Source organism: Pinus tabuliformis, chromosome J (genome assembly GCF_031772625.1).
Source record: "Pinus tabuliformis cultivar Carrire ecotype Pingquan chromosome J, CPIR1, whole genome shotgun sequence".
Lineage (NCBI taxonomy): Eukaryota > Viridiplantae > Streptophyta > Pinopsida > Pinales > Pinaceae > Pinus > Pinus tabuliformis.
Window position 1 is genome coordinate 738,727,479 of NC_142295.1, and position 21,371 is coordinate 738,748,849.

General features: G+C 39.9%; 1 protein-coding gene across 2 annotated transcripts in view; it reads left to right on the forward strand.

The window, feature by feature from the left end:
* The first annotated feature begins 3,847 nt into the window (after positions 1-3,847).
* LOC149228837 (tRNase Z TRZ1-like) overlaps positions 3,848-21,371 on the forward strand; it is a 146,365-nt gene continuing 128,841 nt past the window's right edge. The window contains exon 1 of one of the 2 annotated variants that reach the window (XM_089378391.1): positions 3,848-4,366. In XM_089378391.1, the coding sequence (XP_089234517.1) occupies positions 4,157-4,366 (210 nt within the window). In that variant the 5' untranslated portion in view covers positions 3,848-4,156. The remainder of the gene's footprint in view (positions 4,367-21,371) is intronic. The other variant, XM_089378390.1, reaches the window with a different exon arrangement.

Below are 21,371 nucleotides of genomic sequence, written 5' to 3' on the forward strand. Positions count from 1 at the left end.
TAATACAAACTCTATCCGCCCTGCACACACAACTGCAGGGGTTCGCGCACTCAGCTGCGAACTTCCACCCTAGGCCTCTGCGCACTCAGCTGCAGAGCCTCTACCTACGCTAAGACCCGAGAACACTTAGACTTGTCCACTCTACTTTGCTACTTTGTTCCTTTCTTATACTTAGCTCCTTTTTATACAATCCTATGGTCCGCGGATTATGGGTGGATCTTTATAGCCGACTTGACACTTTACAAAATAAGGGCGGACAACCCTTTATGACTCTTGACACCTTCGTGCTTCGTGACCACAAAATGCAGAGACTTTACAACTTTATTACAAAATTATCCCAAAACATGGGCTTTTAGCCCCAAAACTACTCTTGGGGGAACCTGTTTCCAACAATCACCTTGCTTGCACCAAGTAGCACTGACCTTATCATCTTGTAGCATTGCTTGCACCAAGATCATCATAATAACTTTATCATTGAACTCATACCATGCACCAAGATCCATGTAAACTGAGATTATCTTTTCGAAACTTCAAACTTGTTCCATTCATCCGAACTGTACTTAGTCATACTGTGATATAGTTGTTGTGATATCCGCACTGAAGTATCCTTCCTTTTACCTGGTATCCAAACTTATATATGTTCATATGAAGACTTCAGAAGCTGACCGAATCATAGAGAAGGAGACCGAACTGTACTGTGTCATCGAGCTCCTTTAGATCACCGAAAATCTCAGAGAGGAAAATGCGAGCTTTCTTCTGTGGCACAGTGCGAAGATACACCCGAAATCACAGAGGAAATGCGAGCTTGATTTTTGTGTCTGGACAGTGAGGGTATATGCCTATATATAGTAGTTGGGTCATACATTTAAGCTGACATATCTTTATGAACCAACGTGTCCTTTTATGTTGAGCCGACATGTCATATATATATGACATTCTCCAAAGGTTGTGTCTCCATTTATTGAAGCCGACATGAAGTTTGAGCATATATATATTGATGCCGTTAGGATGACTATGCTTGTCTATTCTGGAGGACTCTTACAAGTGTAACAACACTTCATATACATGACTCTAAATTATACATTTATGACAAGATGAAAAATCCCTAAAGACATCAAGAAGAAGTCTTTGACCTATAATAAAAACTTCTTGCTTAGGAAACCCATGATGCAAGTATTACAAAATACCTTTTATTATCTTTGTCTTCTTAATAAATTCATAATTACATGTCATTATGAAGACCGAACCTAGTTACATTCTACAACAATACACACACTCAACACTCCATTACTTGAACAAAGGAATTATATTACAGAATAATGTCTTCAATACATCTTTGAACTACAAGTTCTTATTAACTCTTACTTCTACTTCTTCCCACCTCAAGGAGAGCAAGGGATTTTATACAACATCTCTTTTATCTAAGAATAGAATAAACAAGTGGATGGACATCCATGAAAATAAGGTTGTTGATTCTTTCAAATAACGGAAAAAACATGGACCGACTGAGTCTATTCAATTGTGCGATAGTTGATGGTTGAGTCAACTTCCTTTCTTGGTCATTCACTTATCCCTGTCACTTTTCCCTTGTTATAATCCATTGTCAACTTGTTTGATTAGTTTAAAACCACCAACTGGATAGTTGATTGTCGTGCTGGAATGACTGATGTGGAGTTGCAACACTGTTGCCAAAGTTACAACAATGGGTAAAATAGAGTTGTAGCAATCACACCATGGGAGGCAGCATGAGTTGCAACAATGATATCAAGGATAACATGACTTGCAACATCGACAATCACAACACAATAGTCGCAGTAATAGTACTCATAGCATTGGAGCCACATCAATAATGATGAATAGCAACAATGGTGAGGAGTAGCAACAATGGTGAGGAGTAGCAATAATGATGAGGAGTAGCAACAAGGATGGAGAGTGTCAATGATGATGAGGAGTAGCAATAACGATGGAGAGTTGTAGCAATGATGGAGAGTTGCATCAAATGCAGTCACACCTCAGAGTTGTAGCCATTGAATCCTGCCTGAGCATTACAACACTCGTCGAGAGTTGCAATGCTTATGAGGAGTTACAACATTTGCTAAGAGTTGCAACTACTATAAAGACCCTACGCTGAGTGGTTCTTGTGCAATCCTTGAATCATGTATGCCACGGTTAGTGAAAAAAGGTAACAATTTCTTGCAAAATGCATATGAATAGACATTAAAGTGGCTCATAGAAGGTTATTTTCACCTTGACAAAAAATGAGTCAATATAGATGAAAAGGTAATAGAAAAAGGATGAAAAATGGGAAAATGATGGGAAAAAATGTATTAAACGGATGCTAAGGATATGCCAATTTAGGTACCCATCAATAGGCTCAGGATGACTTGGGTAGACCCAACAAAATTTGGAACAATTCAATGGAGTGATCCATGGACAAGTCACCAAAGGAGAGCAGGTCAAATCAATGGTACTTGTGTTCACCTTGGAAGAAATGGGGCTTCCAAGTGTGCAACAAGCTCATATCTAGGTGGATGCCTCAAGATGCCAAGGCATAGAGATACAAGCAAGAAGTTCCAAGTCACTTATAGGAGTGCAATGAGTTTTTTTATTGTACCAAGTTTAGGGTTGGGCAAAATGGAATGACTTGCATTGCCCTGGTAAGACATAGAGTGAAACATGGCATGTGTAATATTTAAGGGTTGGATTACGCAAGATTGCTGGGCAATTTAACATAGCACTGACATTCATAGTTTTTTTGTACTTCAATAGTTGATGCATAGATAGTTTCCCGCATTCCACCATTGTGTCATCTAACATACACTATATAATAAAGGGTTAAGTCATGTCTTAATGTCCATTTGTACTTGTGTTATATGGTTGCTTTATGTGTATATGATATTATTTGTTTCTTGCATATTGTTAATTAGCTAAGTGTGGCTGGACATATGCCTAAGTGTTGATTGTTGGATGAACTAAGTGAGTTAAACTTGATTAGGCATTAACTTGTTGTAGCCTAAGGCAAAGCTATGGGTAGACCTTAGGTGAAGAGATGTAGTATGGTTATAGTAGCTGTTGACTAAGCCACTATGATTGAGGCAAAGCATTACTACACGATCACAAGTGTTGCAATGATTTGCGTGAACTCAATTTGCAAAAAATAATTCAGGCAAACTGCAAGTTCTTGACAACTAAATTCCATAGAATGAAAAATTTAATATATAAATCTTTGTATTAGTAAACAATTAAAAAACCGATAATTTACCTTTGTGACTATTCACATTCACATTCACATTCATAGTTATAAAAAATAGTATTATGGATAAATATATAAATCAACACACACCCATATAAGCACACATTATAAATAAATAAATATCTAAAATAAACTATGTGAGAGAATGTAACATTTCCTTTCCATTAATAATCTTTATTTTGAAATTATATAAAATTCGTTTCTCTATCAATGAAATATCTATTTTTTTCACTCAAAAATTTTGAAATGTATTATTAAGGTTATGACGAAGCAAGATACCAAATTGATATAGAAAACACTTTTTTTTGTGTGACAAAAGAGGAAAACTCTCGTCTTGCTCACCACAAGGATTTGACTATGAGCACAAGGATTTGACTACTAAAATTTATGGTGTACATATTCTAGCCCTTTTAGATCTTAAACATATGACCATTTATAAAAAAACACATAAACACATATTTTTAAGTGGTAAACCTAATTAAACCCACACAAAAGATTTGACTACTAAAATTTATAGAGGCCTATATACTGTACTTCCTCTAATAATAATCTTGAAATGTACTTTTAAAATGAATTTCCTATCCTCCCTGATGGTGGTTTTTCGTTATACATTCACACTTTCTACTACCTCTGACATGACTGCACCTCACCAAGTTTCCGTTACATCAACAAATCCTCAAGATTTTATTACAGCTTCACATAACTCTAATGTTTTTTTGTTCATGTTCACCTGTAATATCAATTTAATGCACATGAGAACAGTTCTGAAGGCCTTTGCATTATAGACATTCCAACTGTGCAATCAATTTCATGCACAGGAGAACAGTTCTGATGGTCTTTACATTATAGACATTCCCAGTAACGAATTTTGAGAAATTGTGTTGCGAGTATAGGCTTCGCATCATGGAACAACACAAAGCAGTGGAAATGAAGAAGGAAAATAACAGAGGGCGGATGATTGCTGGATATTCTATCGAAGGTCTGTCAATCGGAGGGCACGAGACTTGCGTCATTGTGCCCACCCTAAAGATGGCCTTTGACATTGGACGCTGCCCTCCGAGGGCCATCGCGCAGGATTTCCTCTTCATCTCCCACGGTCACATGGATCACATTGTAAGTCGCCACGTCAATATTCTACGCACGCCTCTATTTTTATGGTTGGACTCAAATTGGTATTCAATATTCTGTAACTGTGGGTTGAATTTAAATGCAGAAGGAGAATATTAATTTAAGCAAAATTTCAGTAATATGCCATAACTTTTTTACAATACAGATAACAACTATAAGCCAAAGAAGTTTATTGATACGCTGCATTAATCCAGAGTTTTATTTACCAAGGAGGACCGTGCTAATACCGGACGAGACCGTGGGTTGACTCGTTCATGGTCTTGGCTACATGGTTAGGTGTTGTCCGCTGCAGTCCTATTTTATTGAATTTGGTCGAGCTGATTGGTTTACGAAACCCCGAGGGGATTGGTGATCGGCTGATTGATTAATTGAAGTTCATCACGCTGCTAGCAAGTATTTGCAGTTGTTTGCTAGATAGGGTAACTTCTACGCTCCCACGATGTGGGCTATTGACTGTTTTGTGTGGAAGTGATGTGAAATATAGAAATTGAATTGAGTTTATTAGTTTAAGAAGCCCCGATGTGATTTGTTTCCAACTGTCTACTTTAAATTGCAAACCTCTCTCATTATATTGTAAAAGTTACATGTCCCTGCAAAAGGAGATGGGTCACATAGTGACACCTTCCAGGCCATCATCGTCAATCAGACTCCATCAAGAAGATAGTAGCACACTAGAATCAAAATCAGAGAATTCAATTCGTTCAATGAACAGAAAAATTGCACTAAGGTCTGTCAAGGCTATTCTGAAACCAACAAAATCAAAACCTCAAGGTGATTGATGATGCCCTATTTCGAGCAAAGATGATTAGTGATAAGGGGATAATATGTGGCATATCCACAGATCGATGATATGGATTGTTGAATAAATATTGTAAGTGATACGGGAAGAAGCACAGATCAATGATGTGGCACATATGGATAAGGCTGTTTGACTTGGTTGATCTGACTTTAATATCTGTAAACCCCTGATATTTCTAATATAGGGCACACTAGATTCAAAAAAAATAAAATCATATTATACAAAGAACTGAAAAACTGAACTGAGGCCTATCAAGGAAATTCTAAAATCAACATGTCAAAAACAGAATTTCGAGTTGATTGTTGATGCCCTATCGTCAATCAAAGATTGTTAATGATAAGGGGTTGATATGTGGTTAATCCATAGATTTATGACGTGGCAGATATGATAAGACCATTTGACTTGGTCAGTTTGACTTTCATACTTGTAAAACATATTTCTAATATAAACACATGCATATTGCTGCTCTGCAATTTTTTTGACAACCACGGATTGAATGTGATCTTTGTGGTTGTCAGTCTTATGTGTGTTTGGTTTGTGCATCTCTTTCTCTCTCTCTTGCTTGCTTGCTGTATGGTATTAGATTGACAATCATTGGGATTGTGACTGGTGTGGTAACTAGTCTGAAAAGGGGTGCGCTATATGACTTGCCAAAAAGGAAGTTTTCATTTATATGGTGTGTGGTCGGCAGAGGAGGCGATTATTGCTTGCCAAAAAGAAAGCTTTCACTGGTGTGATGTTTTGTCCAAAGAATAGGCTACTGTTGCTCATAGAAAAGGAAGATTTGATTGGTGTTATGCACTATGAATAGGAGATCGCCATTGAACAACTCACTGGAGAGGAAGCTTGCCAGATTTGAGCATTTTAGGCTACTGAAAGGGCTAAACCATAAAAAAATCCTCAAATGGACTACAGATCTAGGTTGCATACTTATTGCTCTGTTTTATTCTTCAGAAATGCCCCAACAACATGCAATTTGAGTGTTTTTTTGTTATGGGTGCAAATTTTCAGTGGTTAGAGACAAAAGTTCAGTTGCGCTTCCCATTCCCATGTAGATTCGAGGTATGCACATTGTAGAATGCTGGGTGAATTTGAGTTTCAATAGCTCAGTTTTTGATTGCAAAGAGTTGGTTTTTAGGAAGGTGGCAAGTGTGTTTCAAGCATGTAAATGAGTAAAAGGACCATTTGAGTTTTTTGAAAAATGCTATAAAGTTTCTATTTAAATTTAATTTGAATTGAGTGAGTTTGTGAAGTTGTCTTTTCTACCAAAAATCTGTAGTTTTTTTTTTGAATAAAATGCTTCCTTAAATATTGATATGACCAAAATATGTATATAGAGGATATTTTACACAAAAAGGGGGCCTGCAAATGTCACTGCCACAAGCACTACCTAGACTCAATCAAGCTGGTTAATTACCAAAAAATCCTATTAGTCCTAAACACAATCACCAGGGCTAAACAAAAATATTGGAAGCCTATAAGAGAACAAGACATAAACATGGATCTTGTCCAAGCATATTCATGGTGATTTGGTCATCAAGCTACTTTAGGAAGGAGCCCAACGTCAGGGGCGGGTCATTGTATCTTAGGGGGTTGGCCCCCAATCTGTTCTAGCATATTCAGGCTCTACGATGATTGGATCCCATCCATTGTTGCTGGGGTCAACTGCTTTTCAACCTCAAATATAACAAGTTTCTATTGTTGGAAATTTGCCCTTTTGCTACATAGGCTTGGGTGGCTAGTTATGTCTTCTCTTCCTCCTTTGATTGCTGGGCCAACTTGGTGTTGTTGTTGGCCTTCTGACTTCTTGGACTGTTGAGAGCATTCAAAATGAGGTGGACTCTGGAGGGGTGCCAGGCAGCTCCCTACGTATGGTGCATGGGGAGCCTGCATGAAAATCCAACTCTTTTGTGGGGTGGACCATCTCCATCTTTACCTTATGTACTTGAACATTAATCTGCAAGCAATATTGCATGTATTTGGTAGCTATCAAAACCTAGAGAAACTTCTAGCAAGGTGTGAGTTATTAAATAGGACACGATAGATGAAAAAAGAATTTCCACTCATATGAGTTGCTAAGAATCATGAGTTTCCAAACCCAGGGGAGCTTGTCACCCAATAGAGCTACTTTTCAAGAAATGGAGACATTGAGAAATTGACCCGTGAAGGATCAATCCACCCCCATCTAGACTTGGCAAAGGGACAAAACCAAAACAAATGCTTGAGGGTTCAACTCTACCACACTGAGGACAACCACATCTCTCAAGTTTCAACCATAGGTGGGTAAATCTTGTGCCTATAAGTAGGCCACCCATAATTAACAGCCATGTAAATAAAGCTTTTTTGGGTTCTATAACAACTTCCACAAGCAACTTGAATAACAATATCTTATGCTTTGACTCAAGTCTCCATAACACATTCAATTAGTGATCAAGATTAGGCTTTGGGAACAACCACTTATATCCATTTGTTGGCTTTTAATTTCCTATCATGCCACCGACCTTAGGGAGCTTGAAGTCTTAGTTGACAAAGTGAGTCTAGATCAATCCTTTGACCCAATCGAGTATAATCTTGTTTGGATTGGTTAAAGCATACTCAACATTTTACTTCTAGCCACGTACCCAATCCCTTCCCAAAAGGATAATCTTGTTTGGATTGGTTAAAGCATACTCGACATTTTACCTCTAGCCATGCACCCAATCCCTTCCCAAATGAATAAACAAATCCTCGACATCGATGATGCCTCCTAAAGAAATTGAGGGACAAGAACTAGGGGTTCTGTTAGGTCCCTATAATACTAGTGATTCCCCCATTACTATTGTCATTGTAGCCCTTATTGTTATTGTTGTGCACCTATTGCTCCCATATTGTTATTATTGTGCCCCATAGAAGCCCACTATTGTTATTGTTGTGCCCTTATATTATTATTGTTATGTCGAATTTGATTATATTGTGACCCCTTAGACTCCTATATATAGAAGGGAGGTTTTGTCATTTGTATCATCCAAGAATTATTCGTGTAATGTAAAGGAGGTTGCCCCCTCGAAGAGGTTGATTTTGAAGTTGTTGATCTATCTTTTCTTCTATTTTGTGAGCTGGTTACATAACATTTGGTATCAGAGGTTTGGATTATAGGGTTTCGCTACTTCCAACAGGTCATCGTGGCATTTTCATTCTAACTTTTTTCTACGACGTTTTAGAAGCGGAAATTAAAACCCATTTGAGCCGAAATCTCAATGAACCTCGGGTCCGAATTTCAGATCTTTTCTCACTATATTTTCAGAGATAGGATCCAAGGAAGTTAGGGTTTTTGCAGGCTCTCGAATTATATCTCAAACAGGTGACTTGGGGAAAATCGTCATAACTTTCTCTCTAAGCATCAAATTGAAATTTTGTAATAAGTTACAGAAAGAGGATGACCTGTAGTTTTCTGTGTATCGGTTCAGGTCTTAAGGTCAAAACAGTGACATGTGGCACTTCATACAAGTTTGCTCTACTGAACCAGTCTATAATCAGGTCATCGTGGGAGATTTGGCATAACTCTTCCTTGGAGAATCCAATCTTGATCAGACTTGCGGGGTTGGAAAGAGGACTCAGAGGGCTACCGCAGGACGCAATTTCAGACTTTAGAGATCCGAAATTACAAAGATACTACAGATTCAATATCGAGCTCCTATAGAATGAAAAAATGTGTGTAGTTTTTTTAAATATTTGCATAAGTTTGGTTTGAAAAATTAGTTTGAAGGAATGCAAAGGGCATACTGAAACATTATTATCATTAATTGATGCCCCGAAGAAAGAAAATGGAAACACCTAGTAAGCAACTCGAAGAAGAGGAAGAAATGCAACATGATATATCAAAATTACGAGACCAAGTGTAACAAAATTCACTGTCACAAAAAGTAACAAAAACTAATATGGATAGTTTAAAGAAAGGTGTGGAAGTTAAGATGGATGGCGTGGAAGCTAAGATGGATGGTTTAAAGAAAGGCATGGAAGCTAAGATGGATGGTATAGAAGAAAAACTTAAAGGCAACATGGAAGATTTGAAGACAGACGTGGAAGCTAAGATGGATGGTATAGAAGAAAAACTTAAAGGCAACATGGAAGATTTGAAGACAAATTTGACAAATTTGCTACAAGAAATGCTTACTAATGGCGAAAGGGTAGTAAAGGAAACTCATGAGGAGAACAAAAGAAATGTTAATCATGATTTCATAGACTCTAATGGTGGATTGAAGACCCACCATGTTCCAAAGATCGATATGAGGAAGTTTGATGGCAAGGATCCCATAACATGGATACTATAGATGGAGCAATATTTCGATCTCCATAATGTGCAAAACACACAAAAGGTACGTGTTGCAATTTTATATTTGGAACCAAATCAGTTTGTATGGTATTTATGGCTTTGCTCTCGTAAACAAATTGTCACTTGGGCAATTTTTACGAAAGAAATGATAGCACATTATGAGGATACAAAAAACAACACTTTTTTTAGCCAATTGATAAATCTCAAACAAAAGGGTTCAATGATGGAGCACATTGAGGACTTCCAAAAATTGAATATAAGGGTAAAAGATATTCCAGAGGAGCATAGGATTGATGTGTTCATAGGGACTTTAAAGGATAACATCCAACATGAGGTTCGCCTTTGGGAACCTGATTCATTGGAGAAGGCATTTAGGTTGGCAAGAAAAATGGAAAGCAAAATTATGGCAACAAGGAAGCCTACCACTCACAACTATAAAGATGGAATTGTTGTTGCCCCTAGCCTTCCACAACCTACAAGGTTGACACCAACACAATTGGAAGAAAAAAAAGCAAAAGGGCTTTGTTACAGTTGTGATAACAAATAATTTAAAGGTCATAAGTGTGCTGAGAAGAAATTATTTTACATAGATTGTGAAGAGAAGAAAGAAAATGAACAAGAAACATCAAAAGAAGAGGATATACACCAAGAACAAACCCTAGAGAAAGAAGAAACAAATCCGACCATATCTTGTAATGCATTGGCTGGAATTATCACTCCTCAAACTATCAAGATAGAAGGTCATATCAAGAAGGAAAAGGTAATAGTGTTGATTGATTCGAGCAATACCCATAATTTTATTCATTGTAAGATAGCCAAGGAATTGAATTGCTTCCTATATCCAACACCAGAGTGTCAAGTGATAGTTGCAAGTGGAGGAACCATAAATTGCTCTGGAAAGTGCCATAATATCAAGCTATCCATGGGAGAGTATGTATTGAATAGCCCAATGCTTTCCATTCCAATGGGTAGTGCTGATGTTGTACTAGGAGTCCAATGGCTACAATCCTTGGGTATAATAACTTTTAATTTTCAAGAACTTTTCATGAAATTTTCTTCGGAAGGAAAGGAAATTGAATTAAGGAGTATCACAGGGAAACCGGGAAAGATAATCAACTCTAACAGAATGACAAAGCTTCTAAAGAAAGAACAACGAGGCGTAATTGCACAATTATGTTTGCTAGAGGTTCCCACATCGAAATCATCTATTTCTCCAGATCTCCAAAAAGTCTTAGACAATCATTCCAAGGTATTTGAGACTCCCAAAGGCCTCCCACCTATTCGTGATCATGATCATACTATTCATTTGATTCCAGGAAGTGTTCCTCCAAACATTAGGCTTTACAGATATCCCTATGTCCAAAAGAGTGAAATTGAACGTATGGTTGTAGAAATGCTAGAGGTTGGTATAATTCAACCTAGTCAAAGTTCTTCTCTGCTCCAGTAGTATTGGTGCACAAGAAGGATGGGTCATGGCGCATGTCTTCGGATTATAGGGAGTTCAACAAGCTCACTATTAAAGATAAATTTCCCATTCCTGTCATTGATGAATTATTGGATGAATTGCATGGATCAATTTACTTCACCAAGTTGGATCTTCGTTCAAGATATCATCAAATCAGAATGAAGACTGAAGACATTCCAAAAACAACATTTAGAACTCATGAGGGTCATGATGAATTTTTGGTCATGCCTTTTGGCTTTACCAATGCACCTTCTACATTTCAAGGTTCGATGAATTCCATTTTCAAACCCTTCCTTAGAAAATTTGTGTTAGTATTTTTTGATGATATACTAATCTATAGCAAGTCTTGGAAGGGTCATGTTCAACATGTTGACAGGGTGCCCAAACTATTGGAGGAGAAACAATTATATGCAAAAAGCTCTAAATGTTTCTTTGGAGTACAAAAGGTGGAATATCTGGGTCATATTGTATCTCATGAAGGTGTGAAGGTAGACCCTAGCAAAATTAAAGTCATTAAGGAATGGAAAATCCCCACATCCATAAAGCATCTGCGAGGATTTCTCGGGTTGACATAGTATTATAGCAAGTTTGTTAAAAATTATGGGCGAAAAACATCACCTCTAACAACATTATTGAAGAAAGATGCATTTTCATGGACTCCAGAAGCAACGAAGGCCTTTGAACATCTTAAAGAGGCAATGTGCCAAACATCGGTCTTAGCTACGCCAGACTTCACAAAAACCTTTATTGTGGAATGTGATGCCTTGAGAAATGGAATTGGTGCTGTTTTAATGCAAGAAGAAAGACCCATTGCTTTCGAAAGTCATCCAATCAAAGGAAAGTATTTACACAAAGCTATTTATGAGAAGGAAATGTTGGCAATACTACATGCACTTAAGAAATGGCAACCCTACCTAATGGGAAGACACTTCAAGGTAAAAATGGATCATGATAGTCTTAAATACTTTTTAGAACAAAGATTATCTTCAGAAGAGCAACAAAAATGGGTTACAAAGATGTTGGGTTATGACTTTGAAATCATCTACAAAAAAGGAAGCAAAATGTTGTGGCAGATGCACTCTCAAGAAAGGATGAGGACGTGGAAGCATTGCTTTGCGCCATTTCTATTATCCAACCAGATTGGATAAACGAAGCAAGGGATGAATGGAAGAATGACGAAGAAGTGTGGGCACTCATTCAAAAGTTACAACAAGATCCCAGTACATCTGATACATTTAGCTGGAAAAATGATTCGTTATGGTACAAAGATTGCTTATACCTATGTAAGAATTCCCAACTCAAACAAAAGATTCTTATGGAATTGCACACCTCTCCCTTAGGAGGGCACTCAGGATTTTAAAAAACTTACCACAGGGTTAAGAAGGAATTTTTTTGGGATGGCCTTAAATCAGATATTCAAAAGTTTGTGGCGGAATGTTTGGTTTGCCAACAAAATAAAGTGGAAACAATTAAGACCCCAGGTCTATTATAACCTTTATCCATTCCAAGCCAACGTTGGGAGGAGGTTTCAATGGATTTTATCACAGGCTTACCCAAGTCCAAAGGAAAGAGTGTCATCATGGTGGTAGTTGACAAACTTACCAAGTATGCACACTTTTGTGTATTATTGCATCCATTTAAAGCCAATACAGTTTCTACTGCATTTATGGAAACAATTCAAAAGCTACATGGAAACCCAAAGATTATTGTAAGTGACAGAGATCCCATTTTCACTGGAAATTATTGGACATAATTATTTTCTTGTCTTGGTACGCAGTTAGCTCATAGCTCATCTTGTCATCCTCAATCTGATGGGCAAACTGAGATAGTAAACAAATCTTCGTTGCTTTGTATCTGATAAACAAACACAATGGGTCAAATGGTTGCCTCTGGTTGAATGGTGGTATAACACTTCCTTCCATACTGCAGCAAAAATGACCCCATTTATGGAACTTTATGGATATCATCCATCGTCCATCACATCATATTTAAGAGAAAATTCTAAGGTTCAAGCAGTGGAAGATCACATCGAGCATCAACAACAAGTTCTCCAACTCTTAAAGGATAACCTCACTTTGGCGCATAATAGAATGAAACAACAGGCAGATCAACATCGCATCGAAAGAAGTTTTGATGTAGGTGACTGGGTATTCCTACATCTACAACCATATAAACAAATGTCCTTCAAGCAATCTAAGAAGGATAATAAATTATCACCAAAGTATTATGGTCCGTACAAGGTGTTGTAAAAAATTGGTACTATGGCATACAAATTGGAGCTTCCTGCAACTTCCCGAGTGCACCCAGTTTTCCATGTTTCAAGCTTAAAGAAGGTTATAGGTGACAAACTCCCATTTCAAACAATATTGCCAGAACTTGACAAGGAAGGAAAAATCATATTGGAACCTGAAGCAGTCACAGAAACAAGAACTCGACAGCTACGAAATCGATCAATTTCGGAGTATCTCGTCAAGTGGAAGAACTTACCCACTAAAGATTCCACATGGGAGGGTGAGAATTTTATACAGAAGCATCCAAAACTATTCAAGCGTTGAGGACAACACTTTTTTGAAGGAGAGGGGCATGTTAGGTCCTGATAATACTAGTGATTTCCCCATTACTATTGTCATTGTAGCCCTTATTGTTATTATTGTGCCCCATAGAAGCCCACTATTGTTATTGTTGTGCCCTTATATTATTATTGTTATGTCGGCTTTGATTATATTATGACCCTTTAGACTCCTATATATAGAAAGGAGGTTTTGTCATTTGTACCATTCAAGAATTATTCATTTGTGTAATGTAAAGGAGGTTGCCCCCTCGAAGACGCTGATTTTGAAGTCGTTGATCTATCTTTTCTTCTATTTTGTGAGTTGGTTACATAATAGGTTCTTGAGCACCAAGACACACGGATAGCCATATGGAGTGGTCAGTGAAGGTTATTTTAGCTCTCCAACATTGGTCCTTGTGGCATAGAAATAGTTTGATTGCTTCCTACACTTTTAGTTACTACTCAAACTCTCGGTAAAGGAAAAGTCTAACCTTGGTAGGAAAGCCGAGAAGCAACTACTAGGCTAGCCACCTGTTGTCACCTTAGTGGCCTTGCCTCGTGCTTTTAGGCTAAGAGAGGAAGTTTCCTAACTTGGAGTTGGGGGGGGGTGTCCCTTGTTGAAGATGTAACTAATATTGGTCTTTATAATGTAATGTAAATTCATCATTAATATATTTGTTTATTCATTATTACTATATTTTATTTTTGGTCAAAGAATGTTCTTCATGCTCATATAGTCAAAAGAGTCCAAAATAATTTATTATGAGTAAAAAAGAAATGTATTTGAGTCAAGTCCCACTTGGACTTTTGAAAGAAAAAGAAATTGTATTTTATTTTTGAGTCAAAAAGTCAACACAAGACCAAGTCGGCCTATGTGGCAGCTATTCAACCCTCCTAGACAACTATATATAAGAGTCAACTCGACCTATTGGAGCAATTCACTCACTTATCACTCACATCATCGATATCTGTGCCAAAAACAAGAAGAAAAGGAGCTAAAGTCCAATGAGAGAGAAGGAAGTTGAAGGAGAGATAAAATTCGAGTATTCTGCCTTGTTTTTGCTCACACATGCGAAGGTTTTGTGGCATCTCTGCTCAAATTACAGGTCCGAAGTTTGTCCTTCACTGCAGGTCCGAAAATTCTGTGATTTGACTAGATTTTAGAAGTTTGACTAGCATTGAATTTCATTGAATTTGACTTGATTGGAGGAGACTTGGAGGAGGGTTGACTTGGGTCTTTGTGGCAGTCTATAGTCTTGGTCTTGGGTCTTGGATATCTCATTTTGATCTGATTCTATAAGAAGGATCACACATGCGAAGGTCTTGTGGTATCTCTGCTCAAATTACAGGTTCGAAGTTTGTCCTTCACTGCAGGTCCGAAAATTTTGTGATTTGACTAGATTTTAGAAGTTTGACTAGCATTGACTTTCGTTGAATTTGACTTGATTGGAGGAGACTTGGAGGAGGGTTGACTTGGGTCTTTGTGGCAGTCTATAGTCTTGGTCTTGGGTCTTGGATATCTCATTTTGATATGATTCTATAAGAAGGATTATTGGGTTTTCCCCTGGCCTGGAGCCTAATTGTTGGTGTTCTTTGTCTCCTTGTGATCTTCATATTTTGCACTTTTGTATACTTAATTGATGAAGACAATAATATAAATAATAAAAAGCCAGGAAACATTAACAAGTAATTATCAAGTTAAGAGAAATCAATCATTATCTTCTTGCACTTGGTTTCTCAACATCCCTAATGGTCAATCAAGCTGTGACAATGGGTGGCTTGTCTAACAGTCAATCGAACTATGATAGTGGGTGGCTTGCAAGCAACTACTAGGCAAGCCACCCCCTGTCACCTTAGTGGAGTTGCCTTTTGCTTTTAGGTTTAAAAAGGGGGTTTCCTAACCTGGAGAGGGGCGTGGTGGTCTTCCTAATAGTCTATCTAGCTGTGATCATTGTGAAAAAGGAGAGTGTTCTTTAGCTTGGATTGACTAAATCTTAGAAGTTATTGTTAAACTTATGTTTTTGTAGATTTGAAACATGTGAAGCATACAAAGTTTCAATCAACCACTTCAATTACAACAAGCCTTTGGAGCTCATGAGTTGTGTTATGTGCTTATTGTTACGCTGGAAAAGAATCATGAGAAAGGGTGGCAAGTAGTTAATAAATTTGCTCAACATTCACAAATATGCTCATGTGTTGGATAGGAGTCTTGCTTCATCAATTTCCTCAAAGACAATGTGGAAGTGCCAAAGTCTAGATCATTTTATCATTCACATCCATCGTTCAGCCATATGAAATGTGTCTATTGGAAATACTGAGAGGGGGGTGAATCAATATTTCCTTTCAATTTGTTAATTCTTTTAATCTTTAGAGCACAAAATCACATTAGCATTAGATCAAACATAAATCAATATCAAATCACATGAACAGTAAACAACACCGTTCAACAATGCACTATAACAACCCCACCCATGGCCCTCTTATAAAACACATTGTAAATATTTTGCTATATGTGAAATTTGAAAAAGGGGGCTGACTCAAAGGGACATGGATTCAAAGCTTGGGAGGAGGATTGCTTGCTTGGGATGTTGTGGTTTCTTGTGTAGAAAACTTGAATTGTTTGGACAACCATTAAAGGTTGGCTGGTGCATGAATTTAATGAACTGGTTCTTGAAATTAAATGGGCTGCAAGAGAAAGTACGCAGGCCCATGTTGCTTGAGAAACAACAACAAGAAAAGAGGACAAGAAGTCCAGCAGAGAGTCTGCGCATTGCAGGTCAGCAAGGACGCAAAAGTCACTGTAAAACAAGGAAACAAAAAGGATGGCAGGAGGAGGATTCATTCGAAGGAAAAGCTAGAAGCAGACAGGGGAAGACACCCATTTGAACTCAGGTGTGCAAGAGGCAGACAAAGAAGGCAGAGAAGATTTGGAGCATCCAACGAGAACAATCCGCAAGTAACTCTAGAGAGAAGAGAAGAGAATGGGGTTGGTTCTCTGGTTTCCTAAAGACCGCCGGTTGAGATAGGATCCCTGGAGCCTTGTAATAGCTTGGGTCCCTAGAGGCTATGGGTTAAGACAAAGGTCTCTAGAGCCTTGTAACAACTTGGGTCCCTGGAGGCTGTGGGTTGGGATGGAATCTCTGGAGCCCTGTAATAGCTTGGGTCCCCTGGAGGCTGTGGGTTGAGATAGTAGACTCTGGAGCCCTATAACAACTTGGGAAGAGGCCATCCTGAAGCAACATCAAAGGAAGATCTAATTGATGACTTGTGGTTACTGCATTATTGTAACAATGGATTCTGGACTCCCTAGAAGGGGGTGAATCCTTGTGTGAGCACTTGGGGGTGAGGTGGAGCACCTTTGGACTCCCTGTGCTGTCGAAGGAAGCATTGGTCAGCTGGTGGGATTGAGGAAGGAGGTCCTTTGGAGTCCCTGTTTCGGTTGGCAGCTGGTGTTTTAACCCCTTAAGCAAGCACCCCCCTCAGACTCTGGAATCTGGCTCGAGGGTGACAACTGCAAGTAAGTGTGGCTGCAACTGTCTATGGTTGGGTGGAGAGTCCTTGTCCCAGACTCAGTTGCCTTGCAAGTTTAAAGATAAGTATCTGCTAGTACTTGTTTATCTGTTGATGAACCATGATGCATTCTTGACTGTGATAGTTCTGGATTATGGAACTATATTTGTGTTGTTTATGTATGAATATGTGGATGCATTTTTATGCAGATACAATATTGATGGACATGTTGAATATAAGTTGTGTGTGTGTGTGTTGTTTCTTTGGAATGAGTGATACTGTTAAATAAGCTTAGTAAGCATGAGCTTCTGAACTGGAAATAATAACTTGCTGGTGTTGATCATAGAACAACAGATGCACAAATGTGTAATAAACCATATGATAATAAGAACCAAGCTATAACGCTGAGCTGAACCTTAAGTCGAATGAAATGCTTAACTGTAATGAGAACAACACATAAATGAATGAAAAGGAACATAAGGCCATGTTGCAGGCCGCAACAAAGCCATAAGAGCTTGGAATAAAACTTGAAACAGTGGGCTCAAAGACCCTTTATTAATATGAAACAGTTACATTGAAGTTTGTCTGCTCAACAGGGTCTGCATTTGCTTACATCCATTTATTTGCCTAAGTTACAAGCTGCTTTGCTGTGTGACAGACATTGTGTGAGCATTGAGGGTTGTTTCCCTTGGGGGCAGATGAACCCATCAACTTTACCTAAATGGCCTTCAACCTTGCATTATGAGTAGGCTAGATATCTTTCATTGATGTCCTAGTGTTGTCGGTGAGGCACCAAAAGGTTCTGCGTAGCGCCATGGATCTGCTTACAGCCCCGACATGGATTCTGGCACTATCGTCGTGTGGCGGGCGAGGTGGAAACCTTTTAGTAGTCCTGCCAAGCCCGTGGTAGGTAATGGCCGCTGGAGCGCCTACGCCGACATGCGTGGGATTTCCTATTTAGGAATGGGGAATGCAGGCGGGTTAGGAACTACTTGGAGTTAGATTCGCCCAAACTCAGGAGGGCTAGTATCATGGAACGCCTTAATAAACCATTGGCGTCGACATGAAGCCTTGAAGTTGATCTGGAGGTTTGCTGGACCTCTAAGGCAGAGCCATGGTCGAAAAGACTGGCTCGAGGAAGTCTGTGAAGTAACAGAGTTTGTTCTATGGGCAATCGTGGAGATCCCCATCTAAGATGTCGTTTGAGGCAGGGCCAAAATCTCCTAACCGAGCCATCGCAGAGAATGAGAAGAAAAACTTGTTGCGACATAGAGGGATCAAGCCCCGAACTTATAAGAAAGATCGGGCAACCTTATCCTTTCGTGGATCAAGCCCTAGCCGTGGAGACCTCTCATTGACAAGTCTCGATTTCCCACTAATGCGATTGGTCGTGAGAGTGTTGATGTGGCCTCGAGGTGGAACTCAGAAGGAATACCTCGAAATATTGTGACGGGAGGCAAAAGGGGCTAACTGGGATAGCGACAGTTGGGACATGCTGGCGGCCATGCAACCCCGGTTGTTATTTTATTGGTTGGGGGTGGACCTACCTGACAAGTCATCTTGTTAGGTTTCCCCAGAGCAGTCGCATAAGGTGTAGGCGGAAGGGAGCAGGATGAGGTGGCAATGCCACTACGTGTCCCAATCAGGAGCATGGGTCGTGCACGGGTGCGACCCACCAAATCGATGTGGCCTGGAGATAGAAGCTGAAGGTCTTACCCTGCAACATTTCTAAGGGCACGAGCAAAGAAAAGCTGGGTGAAAAGAAGCGGGATGATGTGGCACTATGACGTGCGCCCGACAGGATTGCTATTGGTTGGAATGGTAGGCCCACAACCACATAGGCCCGAACGCCTAGCCCGAAAGCATGAAGAGAAGGTGCAAAGTGAAAATGCTTGGCAAAGCCTGGAGGGATGACATAAAGGGATACGTGGCTGGGCTCGCACCGTTGTTGTTGTGGTGTTATTGGGTCGAGGACTGGCCACTTGCCGAGTCAACTCGACGAAGTTCACCCGAAAGTTTAAAGTGAGAGTCAAATGTAAAGCGTCAGGAGGTAAGCTAGCGGGATGACGTAAGTCACTCCACGCATCGATGCACGCCATCCTATTGGTTGAGAAGGGTCTTGCTAGCCATGTAGGTTTGATGCCATGATCCCAGAAGAGATTAAGAGGGTAGGAAATTTGCAATCGCCGGGATGAAGGCAAATGGGATGACATGGGAGTGGTTGTGGTGGCAGCAGGGAGTTGGCTTTGGCGGACCAATGGGGAAGAGGCCATACAACTCCATCCATGTAAGCCCAGAAAGTGAAATCCGACGAGAAGTAAAAGGGGTGCTTTCAGTAGTGTGCTAGAAGGGACCAAACACGGTGATGTGGGTTGGTTGCATGGACATACACGCAATCTCGACAGAGCTCTCACTGGCGGAGGAAGCACTTGTTGATTTGGGGTAGCATCGGATGTGCTCTAGCCTCGAAACTTGGTGGAGAGGCTAAGGCACATGAGATCTCCAATACCTAGAAATGGTTTGGGTAGATTCTAAACAGTTTGAGAGATATTAAAATAATTAATATTTTCAATGGAGTCCCTAAGTTTGAACTTAGGGAAAATAAAATACTAATGTGAATTAATATAACACTGAGTTAGAATGGTCCAAAAGTCATGGATCAAGCCATATCTAATCTTAGCCGTTGATTAGGGACTTGATCTCGGCTGTTGAAATGTCAACGAGAAAAGTATAAGAGGAGGCTTGAGGGTCACTTGGAGAACACACCCAGTTGATCAAGATTTCAATTTTCTGGGGCAGGGTTTGCTAAGGAAGTCGAAAGAGTGATTAGAGTTGCAGCTTAGGGGCAGTGAATACAGAAGCAGAGATAAGAGATAGTACCAGGAGGATTAGCGCAGAAGCCGGGAGAGAGGGACGCAGAGCCAGCCAGAGGCTCACGCAGTGCCAGCCAGGGCCCACATAGAGGCAGCCAGGAGCTGCGCAGTGCCTCAGAGAGCCAGCGTGGGTGATGCAGAGGCTCTAAGGGCTGACGTAGTGCCTCCTGAGGCTGACTTAGGGCAAGTCAGGGTGACGATGGGCCAGAAAGGGATGACGCAGTCCCTAGAGACTGACTCTGGGGTTTTCGTGGGATAGATTGGAGTTGGGAGCTATCAGAGTGTTTATCCGGGGTTTCAGTTGGAATATTTGCTTCCGAGTAGACAGGTACTATTGTCGAGATTATTCTCTGTTGGGTGAGCTGGTTTTGGCACCCAGATTGTATTCAGAAACTGCATAATAATAAAACCTTCAGATAGCTGCACCAGTTTTCCCGCATTGGGTTTTTTCGGGGACATTGGTCCAAAAACAACGGTGTCACTTGTGTGCTTGTTTTGTTTGCTTCAGTTGATGATCTGTAATGTGTTGAGCATGTGCTTGTATTTATTTTCAATATTTACCTGGTAAATAACTTGTTAATTAATCAGAACAAGTAGGCAGAAATAAATCAGAAAAGTACATTAAGGGTTTTTAACAGTTAGACTTAGAAATTCCAACATGGTAACAGAGGGTGGTTGCAGATCACAGGAGAACTGAGGAGATCAACTGAGCAGAGCAGCAACAACAAAAAACAGCTGTCCCGAGTGATAGAAGCTGTTCCTAGCAGAGAAGCAGCAAGGAAGGGGTGACATAGTGCCTGTGTCATCATGCTTGAGCTGGGAAGAGGATCAACGCAGTGGCAGAGGGGAGCAGACTCGACCTATGCAGTGCCCGGTCATCTTTCTTAGTCAGGAAGGATTGACACTTGTGGCCAAGAGGTGCGGATTTAGCTAGTGCCGGGATTGCGCAGAGCCTAGAAGCTCTAACCCTCAGTTTGCTAGAGCTTAGGAGGCTGTGGGTAAGTTGCAGAGTGAAGCTGGTGGGGTACTGTAGTCAGAACAATACCTAACAGGGCAAGACTAAGGAGGAGGGAGTTGCTACTGAGGATTTCTAGCCAAGAAATCCGGATCAGTGGTGTAGCGGCACTAACGATCGGAGTGGGGGCATCTCGACATTAGTAGAAGGGTTTCCAGGAGGGAAATTGAGGCTCAGAGGGAGTCACACTAAGAACTTCCAGGAGGGAAGTAGAGGAGCAACGAGATGGCAGTGAACGGGGTAAGAGACCAGGACAAACTGGACGGAGCCTCAAACTTCGTAGTCTGGAAGGCCAAAATCTTGTTCGTTCTAGACAGGAATCGTGTCAAGTACTTCGCCTTGAGGACAATATCGGTCCCGGTTGACTCGGCTGATAACAATAAGTACAAGGATGCAATGGCGAGGGCTAAGAGCATCATCCTTGACAGTCAAGGACCATATAGTACTACATATTGCGGAGAAGAA